The 20,542-nt window shown below is 35.8% G+C and overlaps 1 protein-coding gene across 8 annotated transcripts in view; it reads left to right on the top strand.

Annotated features, from left to right (window-relative positions):
- Positions 1-20,542, top strand: part of PAN3 (poly(A) specific ribonuclease subunit PAN3) — a 166,116-nt gene that overhangs the window by 117,373 nt on the left and 28,201 nt on the right. For 5 of the 8 annotated variants that reach the window (XR_008374590.1, XM_053563433.1, XM_053563428.1 and 2 more), the window contains 7 exons: positions 1,850-2,097; positions 5,220-5,324; positions 6,053-6,110; positions 15,624-15,788; positions 16,011-16,127; positions 16,221-16,322; positions 20,234-20,399. Coding sequence is in view for 7 of the 8 variants with exons in the window: in XM_053563433.1 (XP_053419408.1) it covers positions 1,850-2,097; positions 5,220-5,324; positions 6,053-6,110; positions 15,624-15,788; positions 16,011-16,127; positions 16,221-16,322; positions 20,234-20,399 (961 nt within the window). In the remaining variant the exon portion in view is untranslated. The remainder of the gene's footprint in view (positions 1-1,849; positions 2,098-5,219; positions 5,325-6,052; positions 6,111-15,623; positions 15,789-16,010; positions 16,128-16,220; positions 16,323-20,233; positions 20,400-20,542) is intronic. The other 3 variants (XM_053563434.1, XM_053563430.1, XM_053563432.1) reach the window with 1 other exon arrangement.

Consider the following 20,542-nt stretch of genomic DNA (forward strand, 5'->3'; position numbering starts at 1 on the left):
TTGAGTGTTACTTCAGTTCTCCACTTACTACTTCAGTTCACCTACATGTTTTTCAAAATGTAAGATGGTGTCTTATGAATTATTAGAAATTCCAGCACATGTCTCTATTAATCATAACTCTGTGACCAGAGGCATTTGGTTACCTTTTTTTTTTTTTATTGTAAGGTGGTGTCTTACTTCAGTGGTGAAGAGTTTTAGTCATACACCAAAGAAATAGTTCCTGGATAAACTCATTTTGGGGTGGAAGTGTTAGGTGTAGCTCCAGATAATACCCTTTTTAATCTGTTTAGAACAGAACACCTCCATTAAGCCTCTGATTCACTCCACCTGGTTTTAATTAATTTGCATTTCATCTGCATTTGTGCATGTAGATTGCATATATTAGTTTATATTTAAGTGTTAAGTTATTCTGTGTCTTTACATGAGACTGGTCTTGTATTCTCAGTTAACTTGGAATCTTCCGATGAGTAAAAACAGCCATCCTTTTCCTTTTTGCACAGTAGATTCATAACAGAGTGCTCTGCACATAATGCTTTCTTATCGGTTGTGGTTGAGTAAAACTTCCACTAGAACTTAATGCTGTCGTTTGGCCTGATTTTTTAAAGTGTGCATCTGAGGAAATTCTAGTTGTTTTAGTTTAGTTTAAAGACGAAAAGGCATCAACACAGTATACTGCTTGATTTAAAAAATACAGCATTTAAATTCCAACTTAGACTTAATTTTTTTAGTATTTTGCAAGAAATTTTGTTAATCGTATTGGCTGAAAGAAATCTAGTAGATCTTTATTAGATAATTTGACTTTTAATACTATGATGGCAAGAAAGTGAGACTCTGTCTCAAAAAAAAAATACTATGAAAAAAATACTATGATCCATGGTATTTTGGGAGAATGTGATATTTGTATTGGTATTGGTCATAGTTTTTAGTGATTCTAAATAAAAAAGGAATTATGCCTTTCATAAAAGTCTTATGGAAGGAAAGACTTTTGGAAAGGCATAATTTTGGCCAGGTGCAGTGGCACACGCCTGTAATCTGAGGTGGTAGATTGCTTGAGCTCACAAGTTCAATACCAGCCTGAGCAACAGCAAGACCCCCATCTCTAAAAAATAGCCAGGTGTTGTGGTGGGCACCCATAGTCCCAGCTACTTGGGAAGCTGGGGCAAGAGGATCGCTTGAGCCCACGAGTTTGTGGTGTGCTAGCATAGCTGTGATGCCTCAGCCCTCTACTGAGGGTGACAATATAAGGTTCTGTCTCAAAAAAAAAAAAAAAGTCATCTTCAGTTCTGTCATTTTCCACTTTTCCATTAAATTAATTTATTAAATTTTTTGTGACTTACCACTAAAGTTTCTGATGTCAACCTTGCTATGGAGGAGACTATTCTTGCAATAAATTTGCTAATTCATGTGGAAGTAACTACATTTGAAAAAAGAAATGTCTTTGCATTTGTTTTAATCCAAGGATGTTCAACCTTTTCCCCACCCCCCTGTCACACTTTGGAAGAATAAGAGTTGATTGGGGCCACACGTTAAATATACAAACACTACTGAAAGCTGATTAGCAAAGAAAAGGTCTGTGCATACTTTTTGTGATATCTGACACCACATATAAGCAAAAAAAGTCCTCACAAAATCAGTACGTGGCTTACAGGCCACAAGTTGGACATCTTGCTTTAATCAGTCTTTTCTATAATAAAACAAGATAAGATATATAAATGTCATTTATTTTTGCACTTAGAATTTGTTAAATATAATGTTTCTTCCAAATGAATGTTTGCATTTTAATTTTCCAGATTTTTTTCTCTGAAACCAATTATTGCTCCATTAAGAAACTTTTTTACGTCTTCCCCAGGAATGTCATTGTCTGCTGGATCATCCCCTCTTCATTCCCCCAAGATTACTCCACATACTTCTCCTGCTCCCAGAAGAAGAAGTCACACTCCAAATCCAGCAAGTTACATGGTGCCTTCTAGTGCCTCTACACCTGTTAATAATCCTGTTTCCCAGACTCCATCTTCTGGTCAGGTGATCCAAAAGGAAACTGTTGGTGGGACGACTTACTTCTATACAGACACAACTCCAGCACCTTTGACTGGAATGGTAGGTCTACATTAAAGAAGAAACTATAGTACTCTTATAGTCGATCCTTCTTAGTAATGAGGCTTTTTGCATGGTTTATTGTGATGTGAAAAAGTATCTCATTTTCTAACTTAGAGAAAAATTATAGTCTCTTCTTCATATCTCTTCAAATAAATCTAGTTTTGCCATACAGATAACTCTAGTTTTGGGCAAATCTGGTTTTAATAAAAATTAATTTATATCCAGGCTCTATTTTAATACTTCATAGCATGTGTTGCTTATGAAGTTTCCAGCTAGAGTTGATGTTCACTGACATTCATTCATAGATACGATAGTTTTACCACTAATAAGAAGTTACAGAAAGTAGATGGTATTTTATCAGTAGCTGTTGAAAGCAAACTGATGTAGCAGTGGTTTAATAGTTCAATTTCTGGTAGAGAGGGACACATATGATAGGGGGCTACGATGTGGGTCATCGCTAAGGAGGGAGAAAATTCAGACCAGGGAGCCATGATTGGGGATGAGGAAAAAGATACCAAAGGACTGGTGAAAAAGAGAGAGAAGAATAATGAAACAAACAGGAAAAGGTAGACCCAGACAAAACAAATACAAAGAGAGGAAGAACGTGCCCCAAAGGAAAGATTACTTCTCAAAGTAAATTAGTGAAGTCCTGACAGAAGAAGGAACAGAAACCAGGAAGAGGGACGGGGTAGGGTATTGGGCTGGAAGGAAAGGAAGGATGGGAAGCATTTTCATGTTTGTCTATGTTTAAAAATCATTTTATTCTAGGAAAATAAGTAGTAGCTGAAGAGCTTATCAGTGAGAAATCCATATTTTATTAAAATAATGGAAGCTGATATAAACTGCAAATGTTTGACAATCATAGTTTACATGGCAAGTTATTTGGATTTCAATAAGCATATTTTCATCCCCCAAGTTTAATTAACAATTTATTCTGATTAAATTTAATGCTTTTATAAAAGGTTAACTTGAGTGAAAAGGGAACAGATTTCTTTCCTGTCTTTTCCTTCCTTCCCCTCCCCTTTTTTGCCTGGTTCTACCATTGTTTTGCGACTCCTCAATCCTGGTATTCAGGAGACTGTCTCTTGAATTGTAAACTGAAGACAATAATATCTAATAACACCACGAAATGGTGAGAAGATTTGTAGAAGTAGTTGTAAATTTTGTGAATCATGTAAACTGCTTTTAAAAATAATAAAATAGCTAATTGCTGTGTGTCTTTTTTTTTTTTTTTTTAATCAGAGATCTTTCAAAAATTCTGACAGAACAGCTTTCCAAACAGGTCAGATAATTGAAATAGGTTGAATAGGATTTCCTTTAGTTCTTACAAGTAAGGATTTTATCAGTATTTTACACAGCCCCTCCCCTTTTGGTTTATTGTATTTTATATTCGTTTACATTGTGTTGTACTTTATCACATTTGTAGAGAGAAGAAATGTAATGACTATAGAGGTTCTTTCGTCACAAAACTATCTCAGCTATTTTTATAGAGATTATGTTATGTTTTTGTAATGTTTTTACCCCTTTAAATGTTTTTAAAGGGGTAAACATTTACCCCTTTAATGTTTTTATAATATGTTATGTTATGTTTTATAGAGATTATGTTATGTTTTTGTAATGTTTTTACCCCTTTAAAAATATGCTCATGGCAAACCTTAAACCATAGTTAAGGCAAACTATGCTAAAACAAAGGAGGTTATTATTCTCCCTGTAGATACAGGTCAAAGGAAACCTTGTAAGTATTGCAAACCCATTTCCTACTTGAGGTCCAGAGCAGACTAATCATCTGAGAGCAACAGAAATCAGCCAAATTCATTTTTAAATGAGAAAAAAAAGGCGTTTCTTTTCTTTTTCTTTTCCTTTTTTTTTGGAGCCAGAGTCTCACTTTGTCACCCTTGGTAGAGTGCTATGGGTTCATAGCTCACAGCAACCTCCAACTCTTGGGCTCAAGTGATTCTCTTGCTTCAGCCTCCTGAGTACAGACTGGGACTTCAGGCACTCACCATCCCTGGCTATTTTTATTTTTTTTTTTTTCTTTTTTTTTTATTGTTGGGGATTCATTGACCCTGGCTATTTTTAGAGATGGGGTCTCTGGCTCAGACTGGTCTTGAACTCATGAGCTCAGGCTATCCACCAGCCTCAGCCTCCCAGCATGCTGGGATTACAGGTGTGAGTCACCGCATCTAGCCAGAAGGGTTTGTTTTTAAAATGAAAGAATAAAATAAATAGAAAATATATTTTAATATGTACTTCGATTCTGTGTCATGGACCAAAGAAGAGAAGGAAAGAGAGAGGAAAAAGTGGTAAGTAAGGAAAAAGAAAAGAAGTAGAGTGATGGGATGGGTCCAGTTTGAAGAATGAAGAAGCTTGAAGTTGATTTAGTATCTTTATTATAGTGGGCTTGGAAGGTACATGCATTTTTGTGTCCTTCTGTTCACTTAAATTACTGACCAAGAAGAAGTTGTTCCGCCTTCCTTCCAACTTCCACTTGGAGTTTGAAGTGTTTAACAGGTGTTAACACTTTGTTTAGGTTGGCTACAAAAAGCCAAGGAACAGGGCAGGGACAGTGTTACTTCAGTAGCTGGCTGTACCCAAACACCTTTAATTTCTTCCTTTCTTTTCCTTTCCTTTTGTTTTCTTTCATTTTCATTCAGGTGTTTTCAAAAAAGACCTATAAACCATTTGTTTATATAGTCATTACTCATTATCCATAGGTGATTGGTTCCAGGACCCCCTCAGATACCAAAATCTACATGCTCAAGTCCCCATGTAATAAAATGGCATAATATTTGCAGGGATACAGAGGACTGACTGTGTAACTTTCTTCCAGTGAGCTACATTTGCCTTCTCATTGGAGCTTAAATTTCACCATATCTGAAGAAATGTTTCCTTTCTCATTAATTTTTGAAAATTGATGAAATATAAGATTTTTTAAAAAATAAATTTATTCAGGAAGTTTTCTGGCAACAGCTATTCTGTGAGGTTTTTAATTTCTCTAAAGATGAAAAGTGTTTTAAAATTTATCACTATCATGTAAAGTTTAAAATTTTATCAAAGTAATGATAAAACTTACCAGTTGAGAAAAATTAGCAGTTACATTGTCCCCCTCCCTACCTTTTTAGGTATTTCCAAACTACCATATTTATCCTCCAACTGCACCTCATGTTGCTTATATGCAACCAAAAGCAAATGCACCTTCCTTCTTCATGGCCGAGGAACTCCGGCAGGTATGCTTTCAGAATTCATAGTAGAAATAATGTCTGCTTTATCAAAAAATGGGGGGAAATAGCTCTTTTCAAATTACATTATTTAAAAATATGTAAGTTTTAATTGGTATATTTATTTACTAAAGTTTTTAAAGAACATTTTGAATTACTATCTTTTAGGATATGAAACATAAAGTAGCTGCTTAAATGGGCCACATTTTTATAGTTCATATTCTTTCTATTGAAAGGCCTCTTTAAAGTATAAAAATAATTTAAATGGTTTCTAACCTTCAACTCTTTGCTAATAGATATAGGTTGAGAATATGTAGTTTGGCTCAGAAATGAAAGAGATCTCAATATTTTTAAAATGTAGGTTTTATAAAAATAACTTGGTTTTTTGTCTTGTTTATTGATATGTAGAACTTAATTTTATACTCAGAATTTGGAAATATATTTGTTTCACAGAATAATGTTTTTAGAATTAATTTTTGACCATTTTACAAGTAGACCTTCAATTTTCAGCCATGCAGTTGATAGCAGTGCTACTTGAGCCCAGCCTTACATATAGGCACATCTGCCTAGGACTGAAATTAAGACATTTTTACCTTCTTTGGAAATGCTATTTCATGATGTCAATATTACAAGGTACACATATCAGGAATATTAATACTTAATATTATTTAGTTATAATAGGAAATCTGGATTTTAGAATGTGTTTAGATATAAATATACTTATTTCCTTTTCTTAGGAGCTGATCAACAGGCATTTAATAACAATGGCTCAAATTGATCAAGCAGATATGCCAGGTAAAATGCAAGTTGATTCATCTTTCCTCTTAATGCCTATTATAATTCTTATGTAGTAGTACATGTTTTTATGCTTTATTAAGAAGAGATTCAAGATGCTACTGATTGTCTACTTTACTTCAGTCAATTTTACATGTAGAATGAATATTGATGAACAATATTCTAGTTTACCTAAAAGAAAAAGGTTTAGAATTCATGGTGATTTGTTTCACTCTGTAATAGAATATTATTTTCTCTTGAAACTTAGTGAAGTATTTACATATTTAAGCAGAAGGGGAAGGTAATTAATATTGTTATTTCTGAGACTGTTGGGTCCCACTCTGTGTGCTAATTGATTGAATGGTTTACATGTCTTAATTTATTTCTCACAAACATCCTGTGACATAGTATCACTTCCATTTGACATCTGAGGAAAACTAAAGTTTAACAGGTTAAGTAAATCCCCTTTAGAAACAGTGGCTAGTAAACAGCTGGCCGAGTCAAAATTTCAACCAAGGTTTTCTGAATGTAGTGTTGTGTTTCTCAGAGAATATTAAAATCTCTTTCCCTAGCTTATACTGTATAAATGAAATATAATTTAGTAAAACATTATAAATAATACAGTAGGCATGCATTTGCTATAGAGATAATATTAAGACGTGGTTGTAATCAGAGGTTTCGCATATTAGTCCATATGTGTTATCTTGATTGCCAAAGAATTAGAAGGAATATGTCTGGCTGTTAAGTATTCTGGCTGATCTTTCCAGTTTATATGATCAGGGGCTTAACCTGTCATAAGCTTTGATGAAATGTTCTAATTGGGATTTTTCTTAATTATTTAATATGATATTTGAGGCCTGAACCAGGGCAAAAATTTTAAAAGCGTGGAAAGGAGAAAATAAACCTGTTATCTATAAATGTTATGACTATAGATTAGAATGTTATTTGATAGCCAGGTGTTGTGGCGGGCGCCTGTAGTCCCAGCTACTCGGGAGGCTGAGGCAAGAGAATCGCTTAAGCCCGGGAGTTGGAGGTTGCTGTGAGCTGTGTGATGCCATGGCCCTCTACCAAGGGCCATAAAGTGAAACTCTGTCTCAAAAAAAAAAAAAATGTTATTTGAAATAACAGCTGGATATAAAATTAATATATCAGTTGCATTTCTATAGATCAATACCTTGTTAACTTCAAAATATAATTAAAACACTTTTTAAAATGGTTTTGCAGTATCAGTACTTAGGAATAAATACAACAAAAGATGGGTAAGATCTCAAGAGGGGAGATTTAGTAAGAAGTATTAAATAACATAAATAAATAGAGTGAAATACTATAGTCACGATTAGGAAGATGTATAATGAGTAAGATGACAATTTTTCTCAGTTGACCTGTGGATTCATTATAGTTCCAGTCAAATCACAACAGAATTTTCATAACAGCATTTTTCATGGAATATGATAAAATTACCAGAATGTAGAAGGCCAAGACTATTCAAGGCATTTTGAAGGATATCATTATATTTCATGTTCATATGAAGAATCCATGTGTGTACTGGGAGAGAAGAGGCTTAGATTAAGTCTGTAGTAACTAAAACAGTGTGATAATGGCTTGGCTTCTGTGGCTCAAGCGGCTAAGGCGCCAGCCACATACACCTGAGCTGGCGGGTTCGAATCCAGCCTGGGCCCGCCAAACAACAATGATGGCTGCAACCAAAAAACAGCCGGGCGTGGTGGCAGGCACCTGTAGTCCCAGCTACTTGGGAGGCTGAGGCAGGAGACTCACTTGACCCCAGGAGTTGGAGGTTGCTGTGAGCTGTGATGTTACAGCACTCTATCCAGGGTGACAGCTTGAGGCACTGTCTCAAAAAAAAAAAAAAAAACAAGAAAGAAAAGTCTAAAACAGTGTGATAATGAAACAAGGTTAGACAGACTGATTAATGAAACAGGCTAAACAGAGCCCAGACACATTTTGTAATAAGTAAAGGTGGCAAAGTAAATGGGGAAAGAAAAAGGCACTGGAAAAAGTTTTCTATATGGAGAAATTATTTCAGATCACATTAAAAAATTAAGTCCAAATAGATAAAGAATTTACATGTCTGGAGCAAAACGTAAAAACTCCTACTATCCAATATAAATGAATGGGTTTAACTTTTTTTTAGACAAAGTCTCACTCTTGCCCAGGCTAGAATGCCATGACATCAAACCTAGCTCACAGGAACCTCAAATTCCTGGGCTTAATCAATCCTCCTGAGCTCAATCCATCCTCCTGCATCAGCCTCCCAAGTATTTGGGAGTATGGGCATGTGCCAACACATCTGGCTGATTTTTTTTCTATTTTTACGGTAGAGACCAGGGTTTTGTCCTTGCTCAGGCTGGTCTTGAATTCCTGAGCTCAAGCAATCCTCCCACCTTGGCCTTCCAGAGTGCTAGCATTACAGCTACCATGCCCAGCAGATTTGACATTTTTAATAAGGAAAGGTTTCCTAAACAGGACACAAAGTTCTTGTCTCTAAAAGAAAATACTGATAAATTTTACTAAATTAAAATTTAGAAGCTCTCCATCTCAAGATACCTATGTAAAAAAAGAAAAAACTTGGAAGAATATTATTTGCAGTGTACACAACTGATGGTAAAAATTCTTATGTATCGGTAAAGAGTACAAACAAGTCAAGAGATAACAGGCTAAATGATAATAGGCATTTTATGGAAGAAGAAACGCATAAATACATAAAGAAACATTGAACATTACTGAGTAGGGAAATACAAGTAAGGTTATTATTATTATATATATATATATTTTTTTTTTTTTTTGAGACAGTCTCAAGCTGTCACACTGGGTAGAGTGCTGTGGCATCACAGCTCACAGCAACCTCAAACTCTTGGGCTTAAGTGATTCTCTTGTCTCAGCCTCCCAAATAGCTGGGACTACAGGCATCGGTCACAATGCTTGGCTGTTTTTTGGTTGTAGTTGTCATTGTTTGGCAGGCCCAGGCTGGATTCAAACCTGCCAGCTCCAGTGTATGTGGCTGGCGCCCTAGCTGCTTGAGCTACAGGCGTGGACCCAAGTAAGGTTATTTTGGAATCTAACCACCTAAAAAAGTATAAGGCGGCTATGAAGAGTGGCTCATACCTGTCATCCCAACAGTGTGGGAGGATCGCCTGAGGTCAGGAATTTGAGACCAACCTGGACAACATAAAACCCAACTCTAGAAAAATAAGAAAAAACTTAACTGAGTGTGTGCACCTATAGTCCTGACCACTTGAGAGGCTGGGGCCTCAAGGAGGATTGCTTGAGCCCAGGAGTTTGCAATTGCAGTGAGCTATGATTACAACATTACACTTCATCCTGAACAAGAGCGAGATCCCATCTCAGAAATGTAAAATAGGTACAACTATTATGTACCTGTAAGAATTTGAAAAAAAAAATGTGTTAGGATCTAGATCCACAGGTTTTTGTATATATTGCAGGGGATTATATAAATTGGTGAACCTGTAACCACTTTGGAAAACTCCTTATGCTGAATATTTGTATACCTTCTTACCTAGCAGTTCTGCTCCTAGATAGAGGCAAACTCCTGCACATTATCAACTGGAAAATGTATAAGATGTTCATAAAACACTTCTCATAGAGGCAGGAACCTTGGGCAGTCCAAATGCCCACTTGAAGGATAGTTGCTGAATTAATTGTGATATTGTCAGACAGTGGAATATTGTAGCAGTTTATATGAAGAAAGTACACTGCCATGTAACAATGCAGAGAAATCTTAAAAATATAAAAGTAAAAAGTGAGTTGCAAGAGACTACATACAATATAATAACCTTTTTATAAACTAAAAATAATATATGTATGTGTATATGCATATACTCATACCCACATACGTAACATACTTTTGAGGAATATGTATAAATGTAATAAAACTATATAAAAAGCAATGGCATGTAAAGAGAGAAGGAAGGCAGAGGTTTATAGAGAGGACCACATGGTTAGGTGGTGGTGTGCTATGAAAAGTAAAGGTGTGAGCTTTTGTTTGGGGTGCTGAGTTTGCAAGTGCTTATTACATTATTAAGAATAATTAAATAAATTAGGACTTGCATAGACATGGACTAATGATTTGAATATCACAAACTAAAAGTTATGGTTAATCTAATCCTGTGTACCTGAATTCAAACATGGTTTAATAAATACTTTCTCTAATCTTTTTCGTTTCTCACACTGACATTTATTATTCAAGTATCATGTTGACTCATTTGTTAATCTTTGTCTTGCTATCTTTATTCTTTTAATTTTCTATTCCATACTTTATACCTTTGTCAAATTAGTACTTTTCAACTCTCAAGTTGTAATCTATTTTCCATAGGTGAATGGATCTCAACCAGGAATGCTTTACCCACCTCAGGGTACTTTGCCAGTGTCTGAAACATTGGTTGTCATCTCTAGAAGCAGCGTGTTACTGGCATCTAGTGGATAGAGGGCAGGGCTGCTGCTAAAAATCCTGCAGTATCCTTCACAACACAGAATTATCTAGTCTGAGATGTCTGTAGTGCTATCTGTCCCTACTATAGAATTATTGAAGGGATTCTCAGATATTCAGCATCTATTATCCAGCCTGTATGGATCATTGTGTATATTCTTTGAGGGGAAATAAAGTTAAGTAGGGGAAAGAAACTAAAATTTCCTTTTCATTATCATTGTTTTTCATACTGTCTGGTGGAACCTGACCTAGACTAAAAATTGAATACAGCTCTGTGAGATGTAATCGTTCAAGTTGATTTTATTCTTGGCCTTCACCTCTAGGGTACCCTTCTTACAGGAATCATTTCAAAGGCTAACAGTGATCAAGGCACCTAATTCTCTTTATTCATGTTTAATTATGTGCATATGTTAAATTGAACTGAAAGCAAGAACAGAACAACAGTAAATATTTAATAGTGTGAACATTAGGTTTTTAAGGTTAACAGGCCAGCTCAGAGCCTGTAGTCACGTTAGGCACCAGCCACATGCACCCGGGCTGGTGGGTTCAAACCCAGCCTGGGCCCGTTAAACAACAATGACCAAAAAAAAAAAAAAAAAAAAAAAGTAGCCAGGCTTTGTGGCGGGCTCCTGTAGCCCAGCTACTTGGGAGGACAAGGCAAGAGAATCGCTTAAGCCCAAGAATTTGAGGTTGCTGTGAGCTGTGATGCTACAGCACTCTACCAAAGGCGACATAATGAGAGTCTGTCTCAAACAAAACAACCAAAGGCGACATAATGAGAGTCTGTCTCAAACAAAACAAACAAAAAAAAAGTTAACAGGCTACATATGATTATTTCAGGGTATACTGGGAAGTGTTGAAAGATGATTTTTTAGAAAAAGGTAAAATCATGGCACACAGATATAAAAACGAGTATGTGTTAAAATTTTTATTGAACTCATGAGGGGAGCCAGTAACATAAAACATGTTATAGATCAGAAGTATTGAAATGAATATGGAAGCTGGTGTTTCTCCAGGGGAAGAGGGAAGTTGATTGAGCCTCCACTGAGTAGGACAGAATATTCATGTCTAGACAAGGTTTATTTTGCAGTGCTATCAGTTATCTATAGTTGCAAAATAATCTTCCAAAGTATCAGAATTCAACACCTGGTATTGTTTAGATAATGCATAGTTCTCTCATGAAGCGCAATTTTTTTTTGTTATAAGCTGTAAAAGTCAGCATCACTTGCTTAAAAGTGGTCACAGGATGAAGGAGTTAAAAGCAAATGATTTTTAGCTGACTACGTCCCTTACTCAATTTCTTTGTCACACTGGTGATTTAAATACCAGTTTGTGGCACAGTAAATTTCAAGTCCTTAGCATGGCATTTACATTTCTCTGTGGTCTAAACCCAGTGTGCCTCTTTCAGCTTTATCTCTGCTATGGGCCTTCTGTGGTATATATACCCTGTGCTCAGGCAAAACCCTGAATGAGTTGTACACATGTAGGCCTTGGTTATATAGGATCATTCTATTTACTCCCTTGACATAAAATCTTTTCCATTCGTCTGAGCCCATCAAAAGCAGTCCTCTTCTTCATTTTGTAGTAAAAATGTCAATTCTTCCATGAGGTCTTTGCTAATATCCTTCACTTTCCTTGGGAATCTCCCTCTTCTTTATATTTCCACAGTGTGGTGGTTTACAGGCTATAATCTCTTGACCAGTGGCCTCATTATCTTTTATCAAGTCTTTAGAATTGCAGAGTTTTGGACCCCACTTCAGCTCTACTGTATCAAAAACTTTGGGGATAGGGTGCAGAAAACTGTGTTTTAACAAGCCTCTAGGGCAAGTGGTTCTTAACCCTCCTAATGCCGCAACCCTTTAATACAGTTCCTCACATTGTGGTGACCCCCAGTCATAAAATTATTTTCATTGCTACTTCATAACTGTAATTTTGATACTGTTACAAATTGTAATGTAAATATCTGATACGCAGGATGTATTTTCATTGTTACAAAGGGGTTGCTACCCACAGGTTGAGAACCACTGCTCTAGGTGATTTTGATGGGTGTGAACGCTTAGGAACGTGTGCCACGGTGAATTGTACTTTTAAAAGCTATTTTGCCTTGTATTATGATTTGTGTAATAAATATGTTATTTTTCTCCAAAGAACCCATATTTCATTAATACAGATTCACTAATACATAGTAAGTGTTCAGTACGTTTTTACTGATTTGAAATTATTTCCTGTATTAAGTGCTCTTTAATGAATGAAATAACTAGGAAACAAAATTTATCATTTGGTTTCTTTGTGGAAATTACACTGATTATTCAAATAAAAATAGTAAATGGGCAAAAATAAAAGTTATAGCTATATTCACTTGTATGTATATTTTCTTTTGCTGCCTTTATTTTGTTAATTGTTTTTTTTTTTAAGAGACAGGGTCTTGCTATGTTGCCCAGGCTGGATTCGAGCTCCTAGGTTCAAGTAGTCCTCCTGCCTCTGCCTTTTAAGTAGCTGGAACCACTGTACCCAGCGGTATGCTGCCTTCATTTTAGTGGAATATGCCACTGGATTTGAAAGTGAAAGTGACATGGAATCAATTCATGTTTACTTTGCACGGTGGCCAAAATGCCATCTAGAGATTAAAAGCACAAGACTGTGGAGTCATAGAGCCCAGGGTTTGTGTCCCAACTCTGTCTCTAAATTATGTGATCCTAGCACTCTGGGAGGCCCATGGGGGTGAACTGCCTGAGCTCACGAGTTCAAGATGAGCTTGAGCAAGACCCCATCTCTAAAAATAGCCAGGCATTGTGGTGGGTACCTGTAGTCCTATCTACTTGGGAGGCTGAGGCAAGAGGATCACTTAAGCCTAAAAGCTTGAGGTTGCTGTGAGCTATGAGGCCAGGGCACTCCACTGAGGGCACAAGGTGAGACTCTGTCTCAATCAATCAATCAATAAAGTAATCCTTATTTTCCTTTTATGAAATGGGGAATCCTACCATATAGGATTGCTGAGAGATAATGAGTATAAAGTATCTGGCAAAGGCAGAGGAGGCATCATTTTGAACCTGTCTTTTAGAATTAGTGAGAGTTTTCTTAATAGGGTTTTGCCTGTACTTTTTACTAGTCAGATAAAAAATTACCACTTGTGGCTCAGTACCCATAGCTCAGTGGGTAGGGTGGCAGCCACATACACAGGAGCTGGCAGGTTCAAATCCAGCTCAGGTCTGCCAAACAATGACAAGTACAACCCCCCGCCCCCCCCCCCCAAAAAAAAATAGCCGGGCATTGTGGTGGGCGTCTATAGTCCCAGCTACTTGGGAGGCTGAAGCAAGATAATCTCTTAAGCCCAAGAGTTTGAGGTTGCTGTAAGCTGTGACACCATGGCACTCCACCAAGGGTGACGTAGTGAGACTCTGTCTCAAAAAAATAAATAAATTATCACTTGTTTTTGTTTGTAGATTTTTAAGAAAAGAAACATAAAGCCACATTATAAAAATTGTGCTAAACATGTTTGTTGTAAAATGTTTGGCAAATAAAGAGTAATGGAAAGAATAAAAACCCTCTACTGAAAAGTTAACATTGTTAAACTTTGCTAGGTTCCTTGCTTGTTGGTTTTCTGTGCACATTTTACGTGTTCAGTTATCTTTTGTTCACTTAAAATATCACAAACATTCCTAAGGACATTTAACAGAATGGAAGCAGAGATTGATATTTAATTGGAAAACATAATTTTATTTGAAGTATTGAAAAGCTACTTGTCTTTTTGTATTATGAAACTGATAACATGTTTGTTCTAGAAAATAACTGCTCTACAGAGAAACCAACCACTGAATACATATTAGTGTATAGATTTCTAGTTTTTATATGAAACAGCAAATTTGGATTCAAGATATACAGCCTAACAGTGTACCATGAGCAAACCTCTATGCGTTTTATATCCTTAAACATAATTTATCTTTCTTTGAGGAGCATGGAAGACATGATAAATTTGTAGTGGGTTTTTTTGGTTTTTCTTTTATGTTTTGCTAGGGATTTAAATTGTGTTATTCTACTGAATGGCTGTTCTCATAAACATTTGTGACCAGTTCCCTAGTCTTATGATTTTTTTTCTTTTTTTTTTTTTTTTTGAGACAGAGTCTCACTATGTCGCCCTCAGTAGAGTGCTCTGACATCACAGCTCACAGCAACCTCAAACTCTTGGGCTTAATCGATTCTCTTGTCTCAGCCTCCCAAGTAGCTGGGACTGTAGGCACCTGCCACAATGCTGGGCTAGCTTTTGTTGTAGTTACCATTGTTGTTTTTGCCTGGCCTGGGTTTGAACCTGCCGCCACCCTTGGTGTATGTGGCTGGCGCTGTAACCACTGTGCTACAGGCACCAAGCCCCTATTCTTATGTTTTTATATTACTGATATTTTCACTATTATTGAACTGGAGTGAGCATTGCTAGTAGTTGTCCATCTGTTAATTATTTGAGGAAGATAATTTACTTGAGTTGTTCATACTGAGCAAAATTTGATTTTTAATAGTTTTGATATAGTTTGCCACATCCATAGGAAACATACATTGATATACATACAAACATACACGTACAAGTACATACTACCCAATTTAATGTGATTTGTTTTAAATTTCTCTATGCATTAAATACTAATTAATACGTTAAATACCATTGTCTAAATATATTTTGTTTAAAGAAATGTTTAAAGAAGCATAACTTTATTCTGTGTCAGAACCAGGCGTGTTTAATATCTAAGCAGTAACCCAAATTATTTTTATAATTGAGAAACAAATTTATATTATGCTATGAAAAATAGGAAGTATTGTTGAATGTGTTAACTTTAGTTGGTTTTTGGTTATTTTATGCCTATTTTTATTGATAGTGAAACCATAGTTTTTGTTTTATAGACTTGTTAATAAACATTGACACTGTTCTATAATACAAAAGTATGTTACAATACACGATTTAAGTTTATAGTAGATTGTCAAAGTATGTTACAGTACATGATTGTTTATAGTAGATTTTTGTTACTATTAGAGATATACAAATGTCTGTACTTAATTAAAGTTGTCTTCTTGAATTACAGTAGCAGTCCCTGCAGAAGTTGACAGCTATCATAGCCTATTCCCTTTAGAACCACTGCCACCTCCCAACCGGATACAGAAATCAAGTAATTTTGGTTATATTACATCTTGCTACAAAGCTGTAAATAGCAAAGATGATCTGCCATATTGCCTTCGGAGAATACATGGTAAGGAAGATAAATTATCTTCTTTTATAATCATATTATTTGGCTTGAGATTATTTAAACCTTCCTGAATAAATTGATTTAACATACGAATCTAAAAGACAATAAATATTGTTTTCTTCTGGAAATTAGTACCTCATAAGCAGTATGTTTCCTCCATATTTCTGATGAAATATGATAGATGCCATTTACAGGTTACAGTAACAGAATAATTTTCTTTTTCAGGTTTTCGTCTTGTTAACACAAAGTGCATGGTGTTGGTCGACATGTGGAAAAAAATTCAACACTCAAATATTGTAACTTTGCGTGAAGTATTTACCACTAAGGCATTTGCCGAGCCTTGTGAGTAACTTATGTTATCATTTGTTTTTCTGCTGGTGAGCTTCATTATTTGAAGCCAGATTTCAATAATGTGTGTTTGGGTTTTATTTTCAGCTCTTGTGTTTGCATATGATTTCCATGCTGGAGGAGAAACCATGATGAGCAGACACTTTAATGATCCTAATGCTGATGCCTATTTCACAAAGAGAAAGTGGGGTAAGAAAATGATGCAAGCAGACTTTATTTTGGCACATGCTCTTGCTCAGTAGAATGCTAGTTGTGTTGTGAAATATATCTAAATTTATCCCTGGCTAGGCAGGTTACGCCTGTAACTTAGCACTCTGGAAAGCCAAGGTAGGTAGATAACTTGAGCTGAGGGGTTCCAGACCAGCCTGAGCAGGAACAAGACCCCATTTCTACTAAAAATAGAAAAAGCTAGCCAGGCATCGTGGTTTTCGCCTATAGTTGGAGCTACTTGAAGGCTAGGGCAAGAGGATCACTTGAGCCCAGGAGTTTGAGGTTGCTGTAAGCTAGGCTGATGCCATGTCACAGAGCCACAGAGTGAGACTCTATCTCAAAAAAAAAAAAAAAAAAAATTTTATCTCTGTAATGAATTCAGCTTAAAAGAAATAGTGTTGATCTGCAAGAAGTTAGGAAATGAATTTTGTATATTTACTGAGATAAGATGAGTTGTGGAAGACTCACATAAATATCTGGTATCTGAAATAGCTAGAAATATGTTAAAAAAATTTTTCTTCTTAATATGATTTTCTTTTAAAAATATGCTTTCTTGGTGGCGCCTGTGGCTCAAAGGGGTGGGGCGCCGGCCCCATATGCCCGAAGTGGCTGGTTCATACCCAGCCCCGGCCAAAAACTGCAAAAAAATATATATATATATATGCTTTCTTTTTTTTTTGTAGAGACAGAGTCTCACTTTATGGCCCTCAGTAGAGTGCCGTGGCCTCACACAGCTCACAGCAACCTCCAACTCCTGGGCTTAAACGATTCTCTTGCCTCAGCCTCCCGAGTAGCTGGGACTACAGGCGCCCGCCACAACGCCTGGCTATTTTTTGGTTGCAGTTTGGCCGGGGCCGGGTTTGAACCCGCCACCCTCAGTATATGGGGCCGGCGCCTTACCGACTGAGCCATAGGCGCTGCCCTTATATATGCTTTCTTAATAAAGATGATTTGGAAAATTTAATTTAATAAATTAAAAAGAAAAAAATTTTTTTGTTTGTTTTTTAGAGTGTCTGATTTTGTCACCCTGGGTAGAGTGCCCTGGCATCATCATAGCTCACAGCAACTTCAAACTTTTGGGCTTGAGCAATCCTCTTGCCTCAGCCTCCCTTAATGGCTTCACTACCAAAGTACAAGCAATTATGAATCTTGTTTTTTCTCACTTTGGATTGCTTTGTTTCATTTTATATTATTGCATCTTTCGTTTAAGTATTTTCCCTTAGGTCTTACATTGTCTGACTATAATTTAGTGATTTTCATTGTGACTATCTTATTATTTATACAGTTATTTCCCTAAACAAATGCTTTTGTTTAAAGGTAGGATTCCATGTTGTCTTCAAAATAGATTTTCACGTAACTTTAACATGATAGATTTTCTTTCTTTTTTCTTTTTGTCCCTTTCTCATAAAGAATTATTTTACCAAAAATAATTGTTTATCATTCTACTTCTATGAAGAACCACAGTATTCTAATTATACTCTAAGAAATGTTTATTAAAAGGAAAAATATCTGAGACAAAGTAAATCTATTTTTAAATGTCTATTCATTTATGTATTTGGGGAAGGTCTCATTTTGTGGTATGGGGGTGAGAGGAAGCATCACATTCTTTAGCATCGTTTTTAATCTCTTTAATATATAACTAATAGAAATTAAAGGAGGGATGAAAGATTTGAGTCCAGGCAGCGCCTGTGGCTCAGTCGGTAAGGCACCGGCCCCATATACTGAGGGTGACGGGTTCAAACCCGGCCCCAGCCAAACTGCAACCAAAAAATAGCCGGGCTTTGTGGCAGGCGCCTGTAGTCCCAGCTACTCGGGAGGCTGAAGCAAGAGAATCGCTTAAGCCCAGGAGTTGGAGGTTGCTGTGAGCTGTGTGACGCCATGGCACTCTTATAGAGGGCCATAAAGTGAGACTTTGTCTCTACAAAAAAAAAAAAAAAAAGAAAGAAAGAAAGATTTGAGTCCACATTATAGTAGTTTTCAGATTGTGACTCTTTGAAAGACTAATTGTAGATAAAAATATATTAACTTCTGCTTGCTTTCTACATTCTGACAGTTGAAAAAACAAAACTGTGGTTACATGGCTGTTCCACATTAAAAATCTGGGCATATAATGTGGTCATTTTTTTTCCTTTTGCTATGTCAGCTGTAGACACATGCATGATTTTATCGAAGGGGATGTGGTATAACTTTTCCTATATGTGAATATAGTTGTGTTCAAGTTTATTTTAGTGATAACACCTGTGAAATGACTGTTGGCTTTAATTTATAGCTGTGTTTCTCAACCTTAGAACTACTGACATTTGGGGCTATATAATTATGTTGGTGAGGGCTATCCTGTGCATTGCAGAATGTTAAGCAGTGATGTCTACCCACTGGATGGCCTGGCTTCTACCTGAATGCCAGTAGCAAACCTCTCTTTTATCCCAGTTGTGACACCAAAAATGTCTCCACACATTGCCAAATGTCCTGGGGACCAAAATCAACCCTTGTGGGGAACCACTCTTTATAACATTCTTTTTTTTTTTTTTTTCATTTTAATTATTCTGTTTTTGGTGTTATTTGCTATATTAATGTTTAAATGCTTCACAAGAACCAATACCTTTTCTAATATTTTAAAATGTTTGAAAGATAGTAACTTCCCTAAACATACCATACATGCATGGAAGGCTCCTGTTTGCTTATACTATGAAATTTATTAGCACAAACCAAAAAATCTTATATTATAAGAAATATACTAGTTTAAGAAATGGTAATAGAATTATACCATGTAGAGGTTAATCCGTTTAGAATGAGTTGATGTGGGTGCTAGAACAGAATCTGGCGCACAGTCAGTACTAAGTACTATGTGTTGGCTATAAATGTTCCTTTTCCTTATTATCACATTTGTTAAGTCTTTTCAAACTCTTCATAGTCATCTTTGACAATGTCTTGGCGTTTATCACTACAACCACTTGGTGAGTTGTCTGGCGGGGGGGTTCGGGGGGGAAGTGTATTGTCTACAGTTATGCCCAAATTGAGAAGTAATAATTTGTGAATTTTGTGTGTGCGTCTTACTAGAAATTTTATCCTAAGCTATGAGCACCTATTTTTGTTTTATTATCTCTGTAATTAATCAGTTAACTTCATCGCTTTTATATCTGATTCACAAAAGTTTGTTGTATCCCCTGAAATAATTATAAGATCTGGATTATATTTATTTGCCTCCCTTTCTACTTATTTGAGTGTTAACCATAATATAGAAAATATTATCAAAAAGCAATTATGAGAGTTTATAGGATAAAAATGATTACTTTTCATGATAGATCAGATTATGTTTGCATTTCATCATTACACATAAGTGACATGCAGTATTTTACATTTATGTTTGTGTGTGAATTGGTTATCTCCTGTATAATTGACCTGTCTGTAGTAGAGGAAGTTGAGCAGTACATAGAAAATAAACAACATAAATGATGGTGGACATGTTTATTTCCCTCAAGCCATAGAATGACCAGCCCCTATATACCTAAACAACAGTGTAGGCTAGGATTATCCACATTTTAAGTAAAATAGCAGTCTCTATAATTCTTGTTTTTAATCAGAATTTATATTTATTTAGTTAACAATTAACTACAAATTCTTGTGTTAAGTAATTTTTATTGTTCAATAATTAACGTGGTCACAGAAATGAACATTTCATTGAAAATCCTATTTCTGCTAACAAAAGTATAATCTTGGATATAGGAACCTTTGGTCTTGCCTCTTATATTCTTATAGCTGAAAATTATACAGGCACACATATAAATTTGACAGATTGCGCTGTGAATTTCCTATGTTAATTTTGGCTCAAATGTTTTGGTCTGTTAATTGATAACTTAAATAAAGATATCATTTTAAAATTTGTTTTATAGGTCAACACGATGGACCATTGCCCAGACAGCATGCAGGATTATTGCCAGAATCTCTTATTTGGGCATATATTGTCCAACTAAGTTCTGCATTACGTACCGTTCACACAGCTGGTTTGGCATGTCGAGTCATGGACCCAACAAAGATTCTGATAACTGGGAAAACAAGGTACTAACATTTGACTTTGGCTTCTTTCTTGGGCTTCTTTTATTTGACGGCTTAATAAACAAACTATGATGATATGTTTAATTTTATTTTTTCATATATTCTATCCAGAAGAACTGCTATCACTTTGAGTCCACTTGTAAGTT

Source organism: Nycticebus coucang, chromosome 15, assembly GCF_027406575.1.
Source record: "Nycticebus coucang isolate mNycCou1 chromosome 15, mNycCou1.pri, whole genome shotgun sequence".
In the NCBI taxonomy this organism is placed as follows: domain Eukaryota; kingdom Metazoa; phylum Chordata; class Mammalia; order Primates; family Lorisidae; genus Nycticebus; species Nycticebus coucang.